General features: G+C 47.1%; 2 protein-coding genes across 2 annotated transcripts; both read left to right on the top strand.

Moving 5' to 3' along the window:
• The first annotated feature begins 7,389 nt into the window (after positions 1-7,389).
• Positions 7,390-8,743, top strand: LOC135384038 (UDP-GalNAc:beta-1,3-N-acetylgalactosaminyltransferase 1-like). Its single transcript, XM_064613289.1, has 2 exons — positions 7,390-7,557; positions 7,647-8,743. Exons 1-2 carry the CDS (start codon positions 7,501-7,503, stop codon positions 8,634-8,636), a joined length of 1,047 nt encoding a protein of 348 aa, XP_064469359.1. The 5' UTR covers positions 7,390-7,500; the 3' UTR covers positions 8,637-8,743.
• Positions 8,744-9,489: 746 nt separating this feature from the next.
• On the top strand, positions 9,490-11,386 carry LOC135384040 (beta-1,3-galactosyltransferase 1-like). Its single transcript, XM_064613290.1, has 2 exons — positions 9,490-9,736; positions 10,312-11,386. Exons 1-2 carry the CDS (start codon positions 9,662-9,664, stop codon positions 11,266-11,268), a joined length of 1,032 nt encoding a protein of 343 aa, XP_064469360.1. The 5' UTR covers positions 9,490-9,661; the 3' UTR covers positions 11,269-11,386.
• The last annotated feature ends 5,838 nt before the right edge of the window (positions 11,387-17,224 follow it).

Below are 17,224 nucleotides of genomic sequence, written 5' to 3'. Positions count from 1 at the left end.
AATAACGGAGTTCTTCAGCCTGAAACGTAACTCGCAGTTACTGAGTGACTTAAGATAAAGAACGAGTTACTTCCAAGTTACTTCAGACAAAATAGCATTAAGGCTACGGTCCCACTCATCACCCGAAAAGTGTCATTTTCACTCAAAGGTTACACGGCTTCTCGGCAACTTACGTGAAATATGTTGGTACCGTTGGAGAGCTTGTTCTTTGGGCAAGCTAAGCCAAGAGCTCGTTTTTTTATGTGATGATCAGCTGTGGCGTTATAAAGCGGGAAGGACGACCATATCTTCCATTTTTGGTGTTTTTCAATCAAGGATGATGCGAACACGAAAAGAGATAGCGCTGTCAATCTTTTTTCAAAGTGACGTTGCACAGTATGCAAAGGAAAGTCAAGAACGTTTTTACTCGCGTAAAGCGTCATTAATTGATTATTGCCTATCAAATTTAAGAAAAAAAACGCTACTTTTACATTTGCCATAAAAGGCTATTCTGTACTTATTCTCGGCTGAAAATATGATCAGCGGGCGGGTAATTATCAGCAGGAGTGACGTTCAAAGTTTTATCGCAAATGAAAGAATAATAAATAAACTAGCGTGGTTCAAAATCGTACACAGAAACGCAGAAAATGTGGTGACTAGCGCCATCTGCCGTACGCGTTTGAAACCAGCGGCAGCTTCGCGTTGCAAGAGGTTGCCGAGAGATGGCACGGGTTCCTATGTGCTGATCACGTGATCACGTAGCGGTTCTCTGACCTCCCTGACTTACGAACCGCATGGAGCCCATCCTCGGCGCCGTGGGCAGCGTGGTCGCCACGGGGAAGTGTCGGAGGTTGGAGCATTTTCTGTTGCCACACGACGTTTGCTCAAACACCATCACACATATCAGCTATGTACTGTCTTATCAGGTTTAGTGACACGAAAAGCGTACTGCTTGCAACATATACTTGTTTGCAGTATGGGTTCCGCGGTTTTGCAACATTCTGCGTGCTCTGTGAAGGATTGTTTGAAGTAATTAGTTATAAACAGGCCCAGAAAAGTACTCATTACGTGCAACAATTCTTCAGATGTCACAACGACATTTAGCGAATTATCGGTAGTGACGGTCCTGTCATTCAAACCATGCAAACAGTTTATCAAAATACCCTCAAAAGAACACTCTGCATTTTTTTTCTCGTTTGTAAGCATAGCCCCACAGACAAAATAACGTCATCAAAGTCAACAGTACACGGCTCTTGACGACAGCGTTTGGTTCTTTCCCTGTCGTTGTTCCTCCGATCCCGAGTAAAGAGAAATAACCCCCGTTCCAGACGGACAGGATCATCCTCGTAAAAATGCTTGACATGCCCAAAATCCGTTGGCAATTTTGGCACGCACTCCAGCTCAAAACCGGCCTCCATATTTTCCGCCGAACACGGAGGGCTCGCTCCTTCGTCGCTACTTGGCTGACCCTAATCCGCTGCCCCTACGTGGTTCGCGCAGGCAAAATATCTAACCGGCCGGTGTTAGCGTTTCGGTTGCGCTCGATTTGTTCCCCTCCTCGGCTGAGCTTGCGCTGACCTTCGGTTCACGCTGCGCTCGGATTCTAGATACGTGAAACACCCAAAACATACAAGCCAGGATAGGAAGCCACCACGGACGAAAGTGCTTGAATTTTTTCAACGTCGTCTTTTATTGGGCGCATCTCTTGAACCCGTCGGTCGAGCACGCCTGTACGGGTGGACCGAGCCGCGAGGCTGGTGTTGCCGTCTTGGGGTTTTGGTGGTGGTGGTGGGCTGGTCTGGTGGGCTTCTCTGCCTCCTGCATGAATTGCCTGAGTCGTCAAGCGCGTTCATGTTGCTGGTGACGCGTCCAAGCCGGTCCGAGAAGTGACCCCCGAAGAGCTGGCCTTGCGACGCACGGAAGTCCGGCTCCATGTGTTTCATACCAGGGACCAGGGTACCCAAAAGTGCAGTGCGGCTAATACGCGTGAAAATACGGTAATCACTTCGTCGTGTAACTGATCACTCAAAATTATATTCATTTTACCTAGAAAAATTACTTGCTCGCAGAAGACTGATTGAAGACAAATTCACTAAACGAGTAATCGATCTTCACGTGTTACGTACAACTCGGTCGTGACGTTGTCCGCTCCACTGAGGTAAACGTTGCAGCTTTCACAGAGGCATAATTCCATCTGAAACATGTCTACCTCATGCTACTTTCGAAAATAAAGATACCGTTCGAGGCAAATTTCGCCAGCGTTCCAATTCGAGAAGCGACATGAGAAGTGCGGCAGACACCGCGTTCAGGGGTGCGTGCAAAATCTCGCCCTTGGAGTATGGAGCCAGGGCACATCATCACGACAGGTAGCTGTGGGTCAGCTTCTTCGCTTCTTTTGTCTTTCAAACACACTTCTCTGTTGGGTTCAGTTTGCTTTCTCTCCGTTTCCTTGTTTACAATTGCAAGGTACCATGCTCCCTTCTACCCCTCCCCATCCTTCCAGAGAAAAGAAAGAGAAAGAGCCGTCCCCCTGTCATTCACGATTGCGCCGTTCCTCGCCAAGAACAAGTTCAAATTCAAGAATCGGGTGCTCCAAGAACCAGGATAAAATTCATTTTGTAGACAAGGGGACGGCATGGTGTTGCAGGCATTTTGCTGTGAGGAACCTTCGCCACGCGATGCTGTTTTATTTGAAATCAGTTTATGGAAACCAATTTCTTGAACTGAACTCTGAAGTTTACATGAGGGATCCTCTGTTCGCTCGCAAGAAGGACGATCACTTCAATCACTTCACTGCAAACTAACGCGGCGGAAAAGACTGAACTAAAGTAGCGAAATCAGCGACTTGACTCTGAGAAAGGACACACGTCTTACCATCACATAAAGCAATAACTGCGCCCAGTACCAAATTTAGGTGGCGGACTACTGCTACCCGCTACTCCTCTAAAAAGTAGCACAATTACAAGCGGCGCTACTCATTTCTAAACGATAGTGTGATATATCACTCTTCCTAATTACTAATTATGTATTCGAATTTGTGGCGAACACGTACCCCTTTTTGACTACATGTTGCTATAATCTGGAGCAATGAGCACGGAAATCGTCGATACCAGCCCTGAAACCAGGATTCTAGACAGAATAGGTTGGCGCAGAAATTGAAAAATGTCACCATATCACCCGATCATGTTGGATTGTGGGGCTAAAGACACGGCTCCGCCTTGTCCAAGTGGAACGCCCTGAGATACGGTATACTTCTTTCCATTTTTCCCACTGAAATAGCGACAAAGTAGCTGTAGCAGCATCGAATCCGCTGCCAAGCTTTGTGGCGGAAATTACTTTTCCGCTAGTGGTTAGAAACGTAGCACATCCGCTCCTCAGCTAATGAAAATCATGTATAGCGATTAGCGACTACAGCACTGCCCATTGTGGTACTGTCACCGCGGCTGCCGTGCGGAATACAGACAGGTCTAAGAGTAAAACGCGCAATTTCCCTATTTTTGCTTCGTTTATGCCATTTCCGTATTACGGGCATTGATGCTGGTCAGTTTCCGTGCGCAGTGTATGCCAGTATGCCATTTCCGTGACTGCTCGGTTCCATAGGGTAATTTTATAAATAATTTCAAGCTGAAATAATAGAAATAAAGGTGAAAACACATAAACAAGCAACTTCACAGCAAAAAGCTGTTGACTACAATGTCTTTTTTATTATGATTGTTTCGTCATCTTGCATTTGAGAGGAATTCATTTTTTGCACACTGTACGTCACATGGCATGGACGCTGCAGGCAGCACCATACATAGGACGGTGTGAATGTTTGGGTTTTTGAGCACCGAAGCGAGTAATCGTATATCCTATTCCATTTCCTAATCAAATATGGAATTCAATGTTCGAATTCCAAATCGAATTGATGCTTCTACTAAATTGAATATATTTGAAGAGACCCGGCACATGGAGAACAAAAAAAGAGTAAGCGCTATACTTACGCATACATATACGTACCGTACATGTTTGTATTCCAATATATGTTGTATATGTATCCAATTACGGTAATTCAACGAGTAGCTTAATTTATTCGTATTCAATTCCATTTTAAAATGACTATTCACACATAGCATTTCTTTGCCTAGGTAGTCGCTGTGGGTCTGTTTTGGTGAATTTGCTTCCTTGTGTCTTGCAACAATGCGGCCTGTACAGTCATGGGCCTCCCGAGATGTGATACCGCTAGATATATTGAAATATATTTTTGCCTGTCAATTTTGTTGCTTTCCCCCCGCATTTTATTTCCCTCTTTACACATCACACCTCTCGTCATCTCACAAAGCGATAACACGAATCGCAGCCAAATAGAAAAAAAAAAGTTATCTTCACCTACTAGTCACGGCCGCTACTATGCGGAATACGGACAGGTTACATAGCGTATAATTGTCGACTTCCCTATTTTACTTCGGTTATGCCATTCCTTTGATTCTTATCATTTTGAGTGCGTACTGTGAGTTGAACTTCTAGTTTCAACAGAAGTGGTAATTTCATAATTAATTTCAAGAAATCCTGTTTCTGTAAGCTGTATTGAGATAAAACTGCTACCGATTGGCACGTGAACAGACTCTTCAAAGCTGACTGCAATTATTTAGTATTTGCGTCCATTTTTTATGACGGTTGTTTGACCATTTTGCGTTTGAGATATATATTTTTTTATATCTCAAATATATTGTATTTTGCACAGTCTTCGTCACACGCTACGCGCGCGGCAGCTACCCCCGTGCTACTCAAACCACGAAAGCACCAAAAATCAACTCGCAGTCTTGCACGACAGTTTCAGAAGGCTTTTACGAGACAATGCTCCCTTCTACACACGTATAAACACCGGGTACGGTGGCATACAGAAGAGACTCAAGGTCAAAGGGTCCAGTCGGGAGAATCGCGCGCGGTTCTCCCTAACGGGGTCATCCACGGAAACCGCGACGGTGGCGCCCCGCCGTAGCAAGTCGTTAATTAAATTCAAGATGGCTACCGTGAGCGCAACACGCTTAGATCGTTTTCGTTTGTGTCACCCGCTTTGCATCTTACTCCCTGTGGGTGTACAATGCTTCAACTTCATTTCAATGGCAGCGGTTCTTACTTCCTGAATAAAATACTGTCACTGATTGAATATCACGTTTTATGGCAAAAAAATGCCATGAAGGAACCGGAGAGAAACCAAGAAAATATGGGGACGTGACGTGAAAAGCGAATTAAAAGTAACTTGGAACTTAACTTACTTTGGCAAAGTTACCTGGAAAAGGAACGAGTTCCTCTGAAAGTTACCACGGCGCAAAAGTACCGAGTTAAGTTACAAGTTACCAAAAAAAGGAACTTAGTTATACAGTAACGAGTTACCTCGAACTCTGGGTAGTAGCAGCCGCCGTTCACGGCCGTGGTTATCGGATATTTTTTAGCTATTTGAAGATTTTCAATTTCATATTTCACAGGGTGAATGCATTAATTAGTACAGAGGAACATATTGAACATGATTGTGGGCTTGTCAAATATGTATCCATCCTTTCATGGCCCTTTTAAGTTAAAAGTTACAAAAAAAAGTAGATTAGCTATACAGTAACGAGTTACCCCCGACACAGGAAAATTGTGTACTGTTTATTCAGAGGCAGTCATCGATTTCTCTCAGATGCCATAATGATATGAACCGCTGAACAACCATACAGTTCGCAGCGTCCGTCAGAGAGGCGGGGGGTTGCGCACTTTGCCCCTCTTGGGAAACACCCTGGGAACGCTCGTACGTATTGTCCCAGGAAACATACTCCGAGCATCGCACAGTATACAGTCACAACAACTAGTCAAAAGGTAAAAGTTGAGCAGCATGGGCGTCCGTCTAAGGGAACGTAAGAGGAGCAGAGCTGCCCGCCTCAGCGTGGTCATCTACGGCAAGCAGTTCCATTGCCACCAGCACCGAATCAGTTGCGGTGGCTGCAAGCCAATCTTCTACGTGCCAGTTGCAGTGAAACTTGGGATGCTGGTTCATATCGATGCAAATGCATGCTTTTTTATTTAATAATACTAATAATAATAATAATAATAATAATAATAATAATAATAATAATTGGGAGTAGGTTTACACGTGTGGCTACATGCTGCACTTGCCGCAGGGCAGGACTGCGGATAATTGCGACCACTTCAATCCCTTTTATCCGTTGAATGGAATAATTTAATAATCGCAGCTGAAGGAAAACCTCTTCTTCTTGTTCCAATGAAAGGATGGCCGTGAGCCACTAAGGGAGATTGGCCAGGACAAAAAGGGCGTAATTATGTCAGTGTGGTAGTGATGGGATGTAAGGCCAGGTTAGACGCGCGTACTTACGACATATATGTATATGATGTATGATGTCTATGCATGAGCAAGTAGGTACGCATGTATGTACCAGTGTGCGTACGTGAAAGTGTATGAGAGTAGGAAGAATGTGCCTAGAAGCGGTTGGGGAGCACAATGTACGACACGAGACCTGCTACCACAGACCTATTGCAGAGCGCAGTGCGGGATGCTCCGAGAGACAGCACTAACGCTAATGAAAGTGGGGCTCCTAACAAACGCAAAGGGGTCCAGATATACCTCTGGTGTAGTTGGCCAAAATGAGAACAGATGAGCAAAAAGTGTTCTTCTTCCTCATGTAGAACCTTCCAGCCCGCCAAAGCTAAGAATAGCCATTAGGTACATTCTTCTTTTTAGGTACATAGGTACATTATTTTTAGTCCGTCCAACTCCAACATTCTTCTTCTTCTTCCTCACACTTTCTGTCCTTCATTTAATAGGCGACGACAGGTGACGAGAGCTCGATGCCTGGCGCTGCCGCTAAATTTTTACCTCCACCGTGCTGGACGGTCTTTGTCCCCAGCTTGCTCCCACTGTGGCCAGGATGAAACAACTGAACACTTCTTGCTAACCTGCTCTCAGCTCGGCCAATTACGCCGCAGATATATCTGGACACCCTTACGCTTGTTAGGAGCCCCACTCTCATTGGCGTCAGTGTTGTCGCTCGGAGCATCACACACTGCGCTCTGTCATAGGGCTGTGGTAGCGGGTCTTGCATCCTACATCGTGCTCTCCAACCGCTTCTAGTCACTTCCTTCCTACACTCACACACTTTCACGTACACACACATTCATACAGCCATCCTTTTGGCCCTGTATAGTCGTCATACGCATATTCCTACATACGTGCATATCCAGTTCCTGCATTAGTCATCACATGTCATATATGTCATAAGATACTTGGATCCGACTTGGCCTTAGTTCCCATCATTACTGCACAGACATAAACAAACATCTCACGCCCCTTTTGTCCTGGCCAATCTCCCTTAGTGGCTCACGGCCATTATCTCATTGGAAGAAGAAGAAGAACAGGCGAACATCGATAGCCATTTTCCAAGGAAGCCGAAGAACAGTGTTGCATTCTGGAACGTTCTGCTTCCCTCTAATTATGATTAGCAACCTGGCGCTCACGGGCAACTTTTTAACTCTATATTGAACAAGATGACTCGACGTCGTCAAGTACTACGAGCATTGGTACGGCGCATGGTGAAACGAGAGGTAGTACCCAACTTTTTACGCTTCATAAGCAATCGAACTTTAATTTTCTGCATGCACTATAACAATGATTATATTCTCTTATGATGCAGGTTCTGGTACTCGTAGCCTGCGTACTGTTCCTCAGCGGGGTTATGTCCATCTTAAATCGGCAAGGAGAGAGATTGCCTTGCTGCGGAACACTCTTTCCACTTCCACCGAACTGTCGCCGCTGTCCTCCGAGATTCGAAGCTCCTTGCACAAACTGTTCCAAACCTGGTTCCATGCCTTACTACAGCTCAGAAGGCAATGTCTCCTCTATCGACTATGCCGTCAACGCACCTCGCGCATGCAAGGTGGATGATTTGCACTACCTCATCGCCGTCCATTCCGAGCCACATAACTTGGTGGACAGACAGATACTGCGGATGGCCATTGGAGGTCCGCGTTGGCGCAACGTCACCATACGGCGTATATTCTTCATGGGTGTTCCAGCCAACAATGAACCTCTACTGGGTCAAATCCTAGACGAATCGAAGCGCGGAGACGTTGTCATAGGCAATTTTACTGCTACACCGGCTAATGCCACTCTGGTCAGCGTCATGATACTGAAGTGGACAGTTGAATTCTGTCCTAATGCACAGTTCATAGTTAGGCTGTCCGACAGCGGCAGAACTGACGCGAAGGCTCTGCGTTCGACGTACCGATTATTGAAAAAATACTCCTCGGAGTTCGACTTCTTCGGATCACTTGTAACCCTGGATGGACAAGCCTGCGATGTACTATCTGGCGGGGAACTAAAGTATTGCGCCGGTCCGGGGTATCTTACCGGGTGCGTGTACGTCATGACAGGGCACATTGTGCGTTCCCTGTACAGCGCTGCCGTTCACCATCCGGTTTTTCCTGTTGCACATGAACTTTACGTCACCTACCTCCTAGCAGATAGCGTCGGTGCTCGAAGGGTAGACTTCGTGCATGTTCATGGATGTTACCTGAAGAGGAGGATATCAACGCGCGGAATAGCTAACTGGTTAAGGATGAGGATTGGACTTCCGTGTTCAAGCGTGCCTTCGCTTTTGGGCCGTGTTGATGATTATTGTTGACCGTGCGCCAACATGTTTTTTATTTCATATTTTGTGTAACAAGCTTGGCGACAAATCAAGCGCATTAAAGGTGTATAAGCACTAACGTGTTGGGTTAACGTAACCGTATGACTAAATTATGATGCAGTACAAGCTCAATATAGCAATCCCTTCGCAAAGTCTCCGGTGTATAAGAGGCCTATAGATTACAAACTCCATTAACTTAAGCTGCAATAATTGGTTACCCCAAATTAACGCCTCAGAATTTGCTCATCCCCTTGTGAAACGGAACTATAGTCTCACAGAAGTCTGTATAGAGACTCTTCCATCGACGAAGCCCTGCTTTCGTGTGCCTCACTTGATGTAACTACGGATCGGTCCAGTGTACCTCGACAACGTATCCGGCAAACCATTTGCCACCACAAGACAGCTATCCAGATGACATTAGGTAAACCCCGAAATGGGAGACGTCTTTTGCGAAGGGCGCTAAACGTAAGTGTCATGTGCTTATTTCAGCGCTCGTTGAACAACCTTCGGATGTGCAGAATTTATAAAAAAAAAAAAAAGACTAATCACTGTCAGCTATCTCCAACCAGCCAAGGTAACTAGAAGAAGGAAGAGGACCGAGGACGAAGAAGGAGGAAGAATAACTTCAAGGCCAGAAAGAGAAGAAGAAGAAGAAGACAGTTCAGTGTAACTAACTTCAGTGAGACTTCAGTATATTTTCTTCGTGGTTCACGGCCACTGCGTGTATGAGGACAAAGTGCAAAAGTTTAGCCGTGGCCAATCTTCATTCTGGCTGTGCACCACATCTATAGAAGTAGAAGAATCATCTATATCTCCCTTTGTGGATGGAGAACAGATAGGAAGGAATTCTGTATGTGCGCACACATTCGTCATCCCCATCGACCATGGCTAGGAAACAAGGTCACGTTTAGCCAATAGTTTAGCCCTGGCCAATCTGACCTCGCTTGGTGAGCGACAGCCAGAGACGGAGGAAGAAGAAGAAGGAGCAAAAGAAGATACTAACGTTTCACCACAACCCCATGTTTTGGAATATGAAGGTCCTCCTAATCTGCCAACGTTGTAGAATCCTCTGGAAACGACTAGTTAAACGAAAGGTGATTTTCGTTGTATTTCTAGGGCTCGGATGCATGACGCAGTGCGTCACTACGTCGTGGAAGTTGATATAGCCGTCAACGAATACAATATGTCTTCCCTACACTCAAAGTAGTGCAGAACCAAAGCAAGCAAGTTTTCAGCGTTGCATTTAGCGTATATTGTATCGAAATCATAAGGGTGGCGTAACGCGCGTCTATGCACCGCAGTGCAATATGGCTATGCCTTGCCCTGCCCCCCCCCCCCCCCCCCCCCAGCGTTTCTGTCTTCGTAAGTTTCTTGATTTTAAACTTTATTACTTAAGATTGGAAGCACTAAACGACACTACAGTTCCTTTTTTTTTCTTTTTTTTTCTTTCTTGTTTTTTTTTTTTCTAGTTGCCTTAATGTGCCCGAACGATTTGTGGCGAGGAGCATCGCAGCGTTCTTCCAAAATAAGACAGTGCAATGCTTATGTACGTTGCCGCGTTTATTGCAACTTAAACTACCTCTAATACGTTCTGGAGGTGTTTCCATTGAGCTGTGCATTTCACAACGCAGTGGTAAGATCTTTGACATACCTCGTTTGTCTCCCTCAGATCGCGGCAGTCTTCATCGTCTTCGCAATCGTGTCCCTAGCGGAGGTTCAACAATACATCCAGCGACCCAAGAGAACACGCCATTGCTGTAAAGGCTCGTCAGAGGCAGAGGACTGTAACCGATGTTCCCCGCATTCCACATTCTTCCTCAACACCCTTCCGGAGGCCGGTTCACCGCGCCGCCTCAATGAGCGAGCAAACAACGTGTTCCCTTACAAATACATCTTCAACGTACCAGGCGCCTGCAAGTCCACCTCATTACATTACTTGGTTGCTACGAACTCTGAACCTCAAAACCTGGTGGACAGGCAGCAGCTACGGTCGTCGGTAGGAAACTTTCTTCTTCCAAACGCCACCGTCCGACGATTATTTTTTATGGGACGTCCGAATCACCGTTACCCCATGGAAGAGCTTCACGAAGAACAAAGCTACTTTCAAGATATTGTATTGGGAGACTTTTCTGGCACGCCCGAAAACGCCACCCTTGTTAGCGTCATGATCCTCAAGTGGGTAATGACGTACTGTAGGAATGCGAAGTTCGTAATCAAGCTTTCCAACGATGGGCGACTCTCTGCGGAGTCTCTGCGCTTGTCCTACGGCACGTTTAAAAAATATTCCGCCCATTACCAACTACTCGGGAACCTGGTGAGCCTGAACGGCCAAACATGCACACAGCCCTCTGAAGACAGTGAAGCACCGACTGACTGCTCTGGTGCAGGGTACTTGACAGGATGCGTGTATCTGATGACGCAGGAAGTTGTACGCCCCATGTTTTACGCTGTGGCTAAGAACCCGATTATACCAGCGGAAGACCTCTATATGACTTACATTCTGGCGGAGAGTGTCGGGGCAAGAAAGGCAGACGTGACTGTCTTCCACGGGTGTTCCTTGAAACCTAGAAGAGAACCTCTCGGGCTCCTGGCTGTGTTGGTCCGCAAATTCGGACTTGAATATTAGAAAATGTCTGCCGGGTAATTATTTTATTTCGTTATACTGTATACGTATTATTTGTGTACTGCAGTGCATGCGCTGTTGTCACATGTGGAACGTTGAATGGAACTATACATATAGTCACGTCCAGGCACGTACTTTAGGTTCTTTGTTTCTTTTGTGGTTTTAATAGTGTTGTACTGTACCAACAACAACTTTATTACGAGATGATGAATGGGGAGTTTCATCGCCAGGGGCGGTGCTCTACCCCATTGCTGGTGGTGATGCGGGGAATGAAATAGTGAGCCCTTTCACAATAAGGATCGAAGTCCGATGGTATCCAGAAATGTGAAGAGAGCTTTGAGGGCAGAGCGTCCGTGGGCTGGATGTGGCCAGGGACCAAGCAATTTTGTGAGAGAGGGGGCGAGAGTCTAGCTCGTTAAGGGATCCGGGGAGTAGGGTTCGGGAAGGTTGGTAGTGTGGGCAATGGAGAAGAATGTGCTCTAGATCTTCTACAGCACCGCAGTGACTGCGTTGGGGAGAGTCAACTTGTCTCAAGCGGTAACGCCACTGCGCTGTAAAAGCCACATCGAGGCTCATTCGATGAACTAATGCGGCATCTTGACGAGAGGTATGTCGAGGCATGCGGAAAGTGAGCACTGGATCAACTCTGCTGAGCATGGCTGGGGGAGAATGTCAGGGGTCCATTGGCTGGTAGCCATGGGAGTCACGAGGTGTCGAAGTACGGAACGACGATCTCCTCTCAGCAGCGCAATACGCGTCTGTCTCCGAGACGAGAGAGCTGCTTCTGCGGCGCTGTCTGCCTGTTCATTCCCTTCGACACCGCAATGAGCTGGAAACCATTAGACCCATTAACCCTGCTTCATAGACAAGGTTATAAGCCATTAACACATCCACGGTACGGATTAGCTATAGAGAATATGTTCAATGCAAAGTAACAAAAAGAGATGCTAGATGCGGATGCTAGAATTTTCAGTTAAGTATGGCATAGGGTTCCGCAGCTGTGGATGAGGTTTGATGCGAAAGGCGACGTCCTTCCACTACGCCTTCGGATGGGATCACGAATGCCGAGGCGGACTTGCCATTTCGAGATGCGCCATCGGTGTATGCTGTGGCAGAGGTAGAGAACTTCGCATCTACCAGAGCATAAAAATGGGCTCGAAGGACTTGAGGGGGAACCTGATCTCTTCGTTCTTGGAGGTCCGGAAGACGTACGGAGGTGGGTGGCACAGGCAGAGACCACGGTACGTCCGGCGGTGTGACGTCCTTAGCTATGAAGCCAGTGAGAGCCTGGCGTGTCCTCTGCGCTACGCGATAGAAATCACTTACAGGACCGACGGTATCGAATTTTCCTGAGAAGTGGGTGACGGGGTGCACACGCAAACGTAGGAAGTGTCGCGATTCTTCACGCTCACTGAGAACCTCCACCTGGAGTTCACCAGCTTCAGCCAGGGCTTGCCGTGTTTCAGCCATTCTTGTTACTCCCAGGCAGCGACGAAGGATCAGGGCAAACAGGGTCCGAAGGGTATTTAACGAATTGTTGAAATCCTGTGCAAGATTGGAAGGCTGTAAAGCACAGTTGCCCTCACTAAAGCCGCGTGAGCGGCTAGAAGGGAGCGCTGATCACAGCACCATCCTAAGCCAGAAAGATGTTGAATTGCAGGAAGCTAGCACTGTACTTTGGTTTCAAGTTGCTTAATGTGGCGAGCCCAGCGCAGGTCCGAGTCCATAACCACACCAAGGAAGCGATGGGAACGTACAGGCTCGAGCTTGTTTGCACCAAACCAAAGAGGGGAATTTCTCATAGCCTTGCGGGTGAAAGGGATCTCGACGCACTTTTCGGGCGAAATAAGAAGAAGACGGTCCATCCCAAGTCGCATGAGATACAAACGGCGCTGAATGGCTGGTCGTGACTTGCTTACTGTCCAAAGGGCAACGTCATCGGCGTACACAGGGAATGCTACTTTGCGAGGAATGATCGATTTTAGGCCTGCCGTTACCACATTATAGAGTGTATAGGACTCAGAATGCTTCCTTGGGGTACGCCTTGATGAACAGGATGCTTAGGGCCTTCACCATGCCCATGGGATATGCGGACAACGACAGTTCGGTTCGTAAGGGAATCGTGGAGCCAGCTGAAGAGTCGACCAGATACCTCAAAAAAGCACAAGGCATGCAGCGCACAAATGTGCGAGACTGTATCATAGGCGCGCTTGATGTCTAGGGAAACTGATACAACGATCCGCCGATGTGCACGAGCATGTTGGACTGTAGAAACGAGGTCGAGAACTGGGTCCATGGAGCTTCGGTGGCGACGAAAGCCTGCGTGAGGGAACGCACCTTTCCTTTCGAGCCACCAGTCGATACGATGCAAAACCATTCTCTCCGTCGGCTTTCCCACACAGCTTGTCAGGCTCACAGGGCAAAAAGAGGACAGGGCATTTGGGGGTTTGCCTGGTTTCAGGATGGGAACAACTAACGCCTCCTTCCAGGTAGATGGTTGGGATCCCTGTTGCCAAGACGTATTATAAACATGAAGAGAGCTTGGAGTGACCGGCCGTCAAGGTTTCGCAGTGCGTCATAAGTGATTTTATATAGTCCCGGGGATGAGCCCACACTCACAAGCTTCAACGCTGTCTTTAACTCGATTAGAGTGAAGTCACGGTCCATAACCTCCGGTGGACGGAGCCAGTCTTGGTGAATTTCGGCCGTCAAGCTCTGGACAAAACTGCTGTGTACCGCAGTCGTCGAGGCAGTCGCCGGTGACGTTAGGACGACGGAGAAATCCCTCGCTAGCGTGGTGGTGGTGATGGTGAAAGGGCTTGCCGTTGTCGGCCTCACGTATGTGGGTAACGTCACGACTGACGTCCTGGGGAAATGTGCGTACTGGGCCGACTTCTAGGGGAACTGTGCCGACATATGTCTGAGCGTCGCTATCGTGTTTTCGTCTACACCCTTAGCGATAGCCAATGCCGTGAGAGGACGCCTCCAGCTCGAATTGTCCTCCAGATCTTTGTGGCCGGGTCAAACGGTGAAAGGTGCTGACAAAACGTACGCCAACGCTTCCGGTCTTCCTTCTTAAGTTCTCGTGTTACTATAGCTTTCATCCGGCGGTATGCTACAATGTCAGGAAGTTGCCCTGTTTGACGAGCCGTTCTTTCTGCTGCTACGTAATGTCCTAAGGTGGTTAATTGATGGAGAATGACCGACGTGGCCTGTTACCCTTTTAGACAGGACCACAGAGTCCTGAATGGCGCAACCGATGGCTTGCCAAAGGGCCTCTAGGGAAATACCGGTGTGCACAGGTGTTCGGAGGTCGGCACGAAAGAGTCTCCAGTTCGTGAAAGTAATCAGTCCAGTAGTGGGTGAGAGAGGCAGTCTATCGTGCGAGATATATAGTGGAAAGTGGTCACTACCTCGGGTATCGACATCGGTAGCGCACGACAAGCGGCGAATTATGTCTGCTAAGCACCACGAAAGATCCAGCGCATCGAGTGACGTTGGTGATCGCATTGGCTGTCGGTTGGTAAGTAGGCACATGTGAGCATTCTCCATTGCTTCCAACAACCTCCTTCCCCGTCCGTCCGAGTACTGTACCATTTTTGTGCGTTGGTCCCGATTTTATGTTAATCACACATGATCGACTTGACTGTTGCGGAACCAATGAGGAGTAAATGGGAAGTGATCGACTTGAAATTAATATAAAGATCAGTAAATTACTTTCCAATAAATTCTGCTTGTCTAGAAGAAAGTTCTGGTTACCAATAATTTAAGCTTCAGTCACAAATTCAGCGGTGAAGTTTGTCCGCAGGCATTGCGTTATTATGCAGCTATATACTAGCGATAACACCTGTTCGTCAATTTTCGTGAAGTCAGCACCGTTAAGAAGCACCGTTAGACTTTCGGTGCGTGAATTTCACCGTTACATGTACTCGTATTGTCCCATGAGGGCTGATCTAATTACGGGCGCGTCATAGCCATTAGTACACTAATAAACACCAAACCATGGTCGATGGGGAGTAGACTGTTGAGCACTTGTGGTTATTCCTTGTTAATTTAGTGACACTTAAGCTGTACATCTTCTGAACCAATGAGAAGAAGCACAGATTTAGCCCGTTGCATGGTCACCAGGGAAATCAAACTTCACACACACACAGTGAACACAAAATTGAGAAATGCTGAGCAGAAATGGTGTCGGAGGTCAAGATCTGAACCTTACGCGAAGAACTAAAGAAAGTAAAAGAGGCAAAGTTCAAGTAAACGGACATTAGGTAACTTGTTGAACAACAGCGCGAGTCAGTTTTGGAGTTTCCTGTCTGCTTCGCATAGAGGGATGGTCAAGTTACTAGTAACCATTAAAAGACAGGAACCGAGAGACACGAAACACGATGACAGCACGACAAGTGTTCCGAGCCTCTTGGTTTTTGTCCCTGAATCGTTATGCACCAGCTTGTCTGCGCCCTTTCCCTCCTTTTAACAGCAACCAACTGTCACGTCGACGATAGGGTTTGTGATTGTGAACACAACTAATCCTGTAATTGTGGTCGGTACGAGGAACGATGACAGTATGCTGAATGTTGTAGTTGACAACCCTTACTAATACCAGGTACTGCATCCTCCAGTGAAAGCATAGTAAATGGAGCTGGGACAAGCCGCATACTAGCTGGTGAAGCATGACGATGGAGGAATACCCTTATGGTGAACCACACTCTGAAGCACGGAACGAGGAAGTATGACACAACGCAAGTTCTTGTATAGCCCTTGTTCAAGTTGTTGTGTCATCTTTTACGTTCCGTATCTCATGGCATTCCTTGATCGTCAAGCCATAGTGAACTGTGGCCGAGTTTTTCTACTCAACCCCGGTAACCCTCAGTTTGGGAATGACATATGCTTCTCGTCCGTCACGTGATCTGAGAGTAGCTACCAGAGGGACCCCAACCGATACAGAATGTCATCTACTTCTCTTTCTTCCCTTCCTGGAAAATCATCCTTCGTCCCATTTTTTTTTCTCCCCCACCAAATAATCTTTATCCCTTTTCAAAACTGGAGAAAGCGCGAACATGGTTTGGGACCCCAACACAGCATTGAACGTCGACAATCTGGAACTTATTCAGAGAATTGGCTTTGCGATTTATTTTAAATCTGCCTATAGAAAATTATACCCTGTATCCAGATTATGTAGTACGGCTGAATTGGAGTAATAGACGATTTCACAAAATCCCAGTGCTCCTTGCGCTCGCGTTGCATCCTGGGAAATTACAGGAAAAAGGAAGGGAGAACTGTCCTGCACGTTTCGTTTTCGCTCACCTTGACACCCCTGCCTGCCATTAGCAAGAAAACTGTTTCTTCGCTTTCTTTCTCTGTTTATTCTTCATTCCTTTCACCACTGCGTGTCTTTGCCATCTCGCGAACCTATCCACAGCTCAAGCTGCATGGAATGAACCAGTCCACCAGCAGGCTCGTTGAGTGGCAAAAACTGCTTACCGTGGCAAGAAAAGGTTAAAATACGCGATGTGGGCACCGGACAACGAGCAGAATAAGATCCCGCTTGCATGCGCCGAAGCAGGCGGGAGTCACATGATCCTACTTTCCACGCAAAAACTACTACTTTCTGCGCACAGCGCCCGTCTCCCCCAGTAGTGGAGCCCGCGCCAAATACCTTTCAGTTTCCATGACGACGTAGACTGTTGTAAAAGGACAGCCGGCCACCCGAGAACCGCTTTCGGTATGGTGACCTTCGAGTACTTCGGGCAAACGTACACGGACAAAACGTCACTGTTCACCCCGTCAGTTTGTTTGCCGACGCTTCTCGACGCTGTTCGGCGCCACTGTCGACGCGGTGGTATGGAAAAATCGCAGTTTTAAAAACCCAACAGTTAAAAAAAACGTCCAAATGAGGAATGTGGGACTTCGCGTATCCAATCCATGGACCACAACGTATGAAACGGAGCCATACACTCAG

The sequence above is a fragment of the Ornithodoros turicata genome, chromosome 2 (assembly GCF_037126465.1).
Source record: "Ornithodoros turicata isolate Travis chromosome 2, ASM3712646v1, whole genome shotgun sequence".
Taxonomy (NCBI): Eukaryota; Metazoa; Arthropoda; class Arachnida; order Ixodida; family Argasidae; genus Ornithodoros; species Ornithodoros turicata.
The sequence above is the reverse complement of the archived record's forward strand: the minus strand, read 5'-3'. Positions and strand labels throughout refer to the sequence as shown.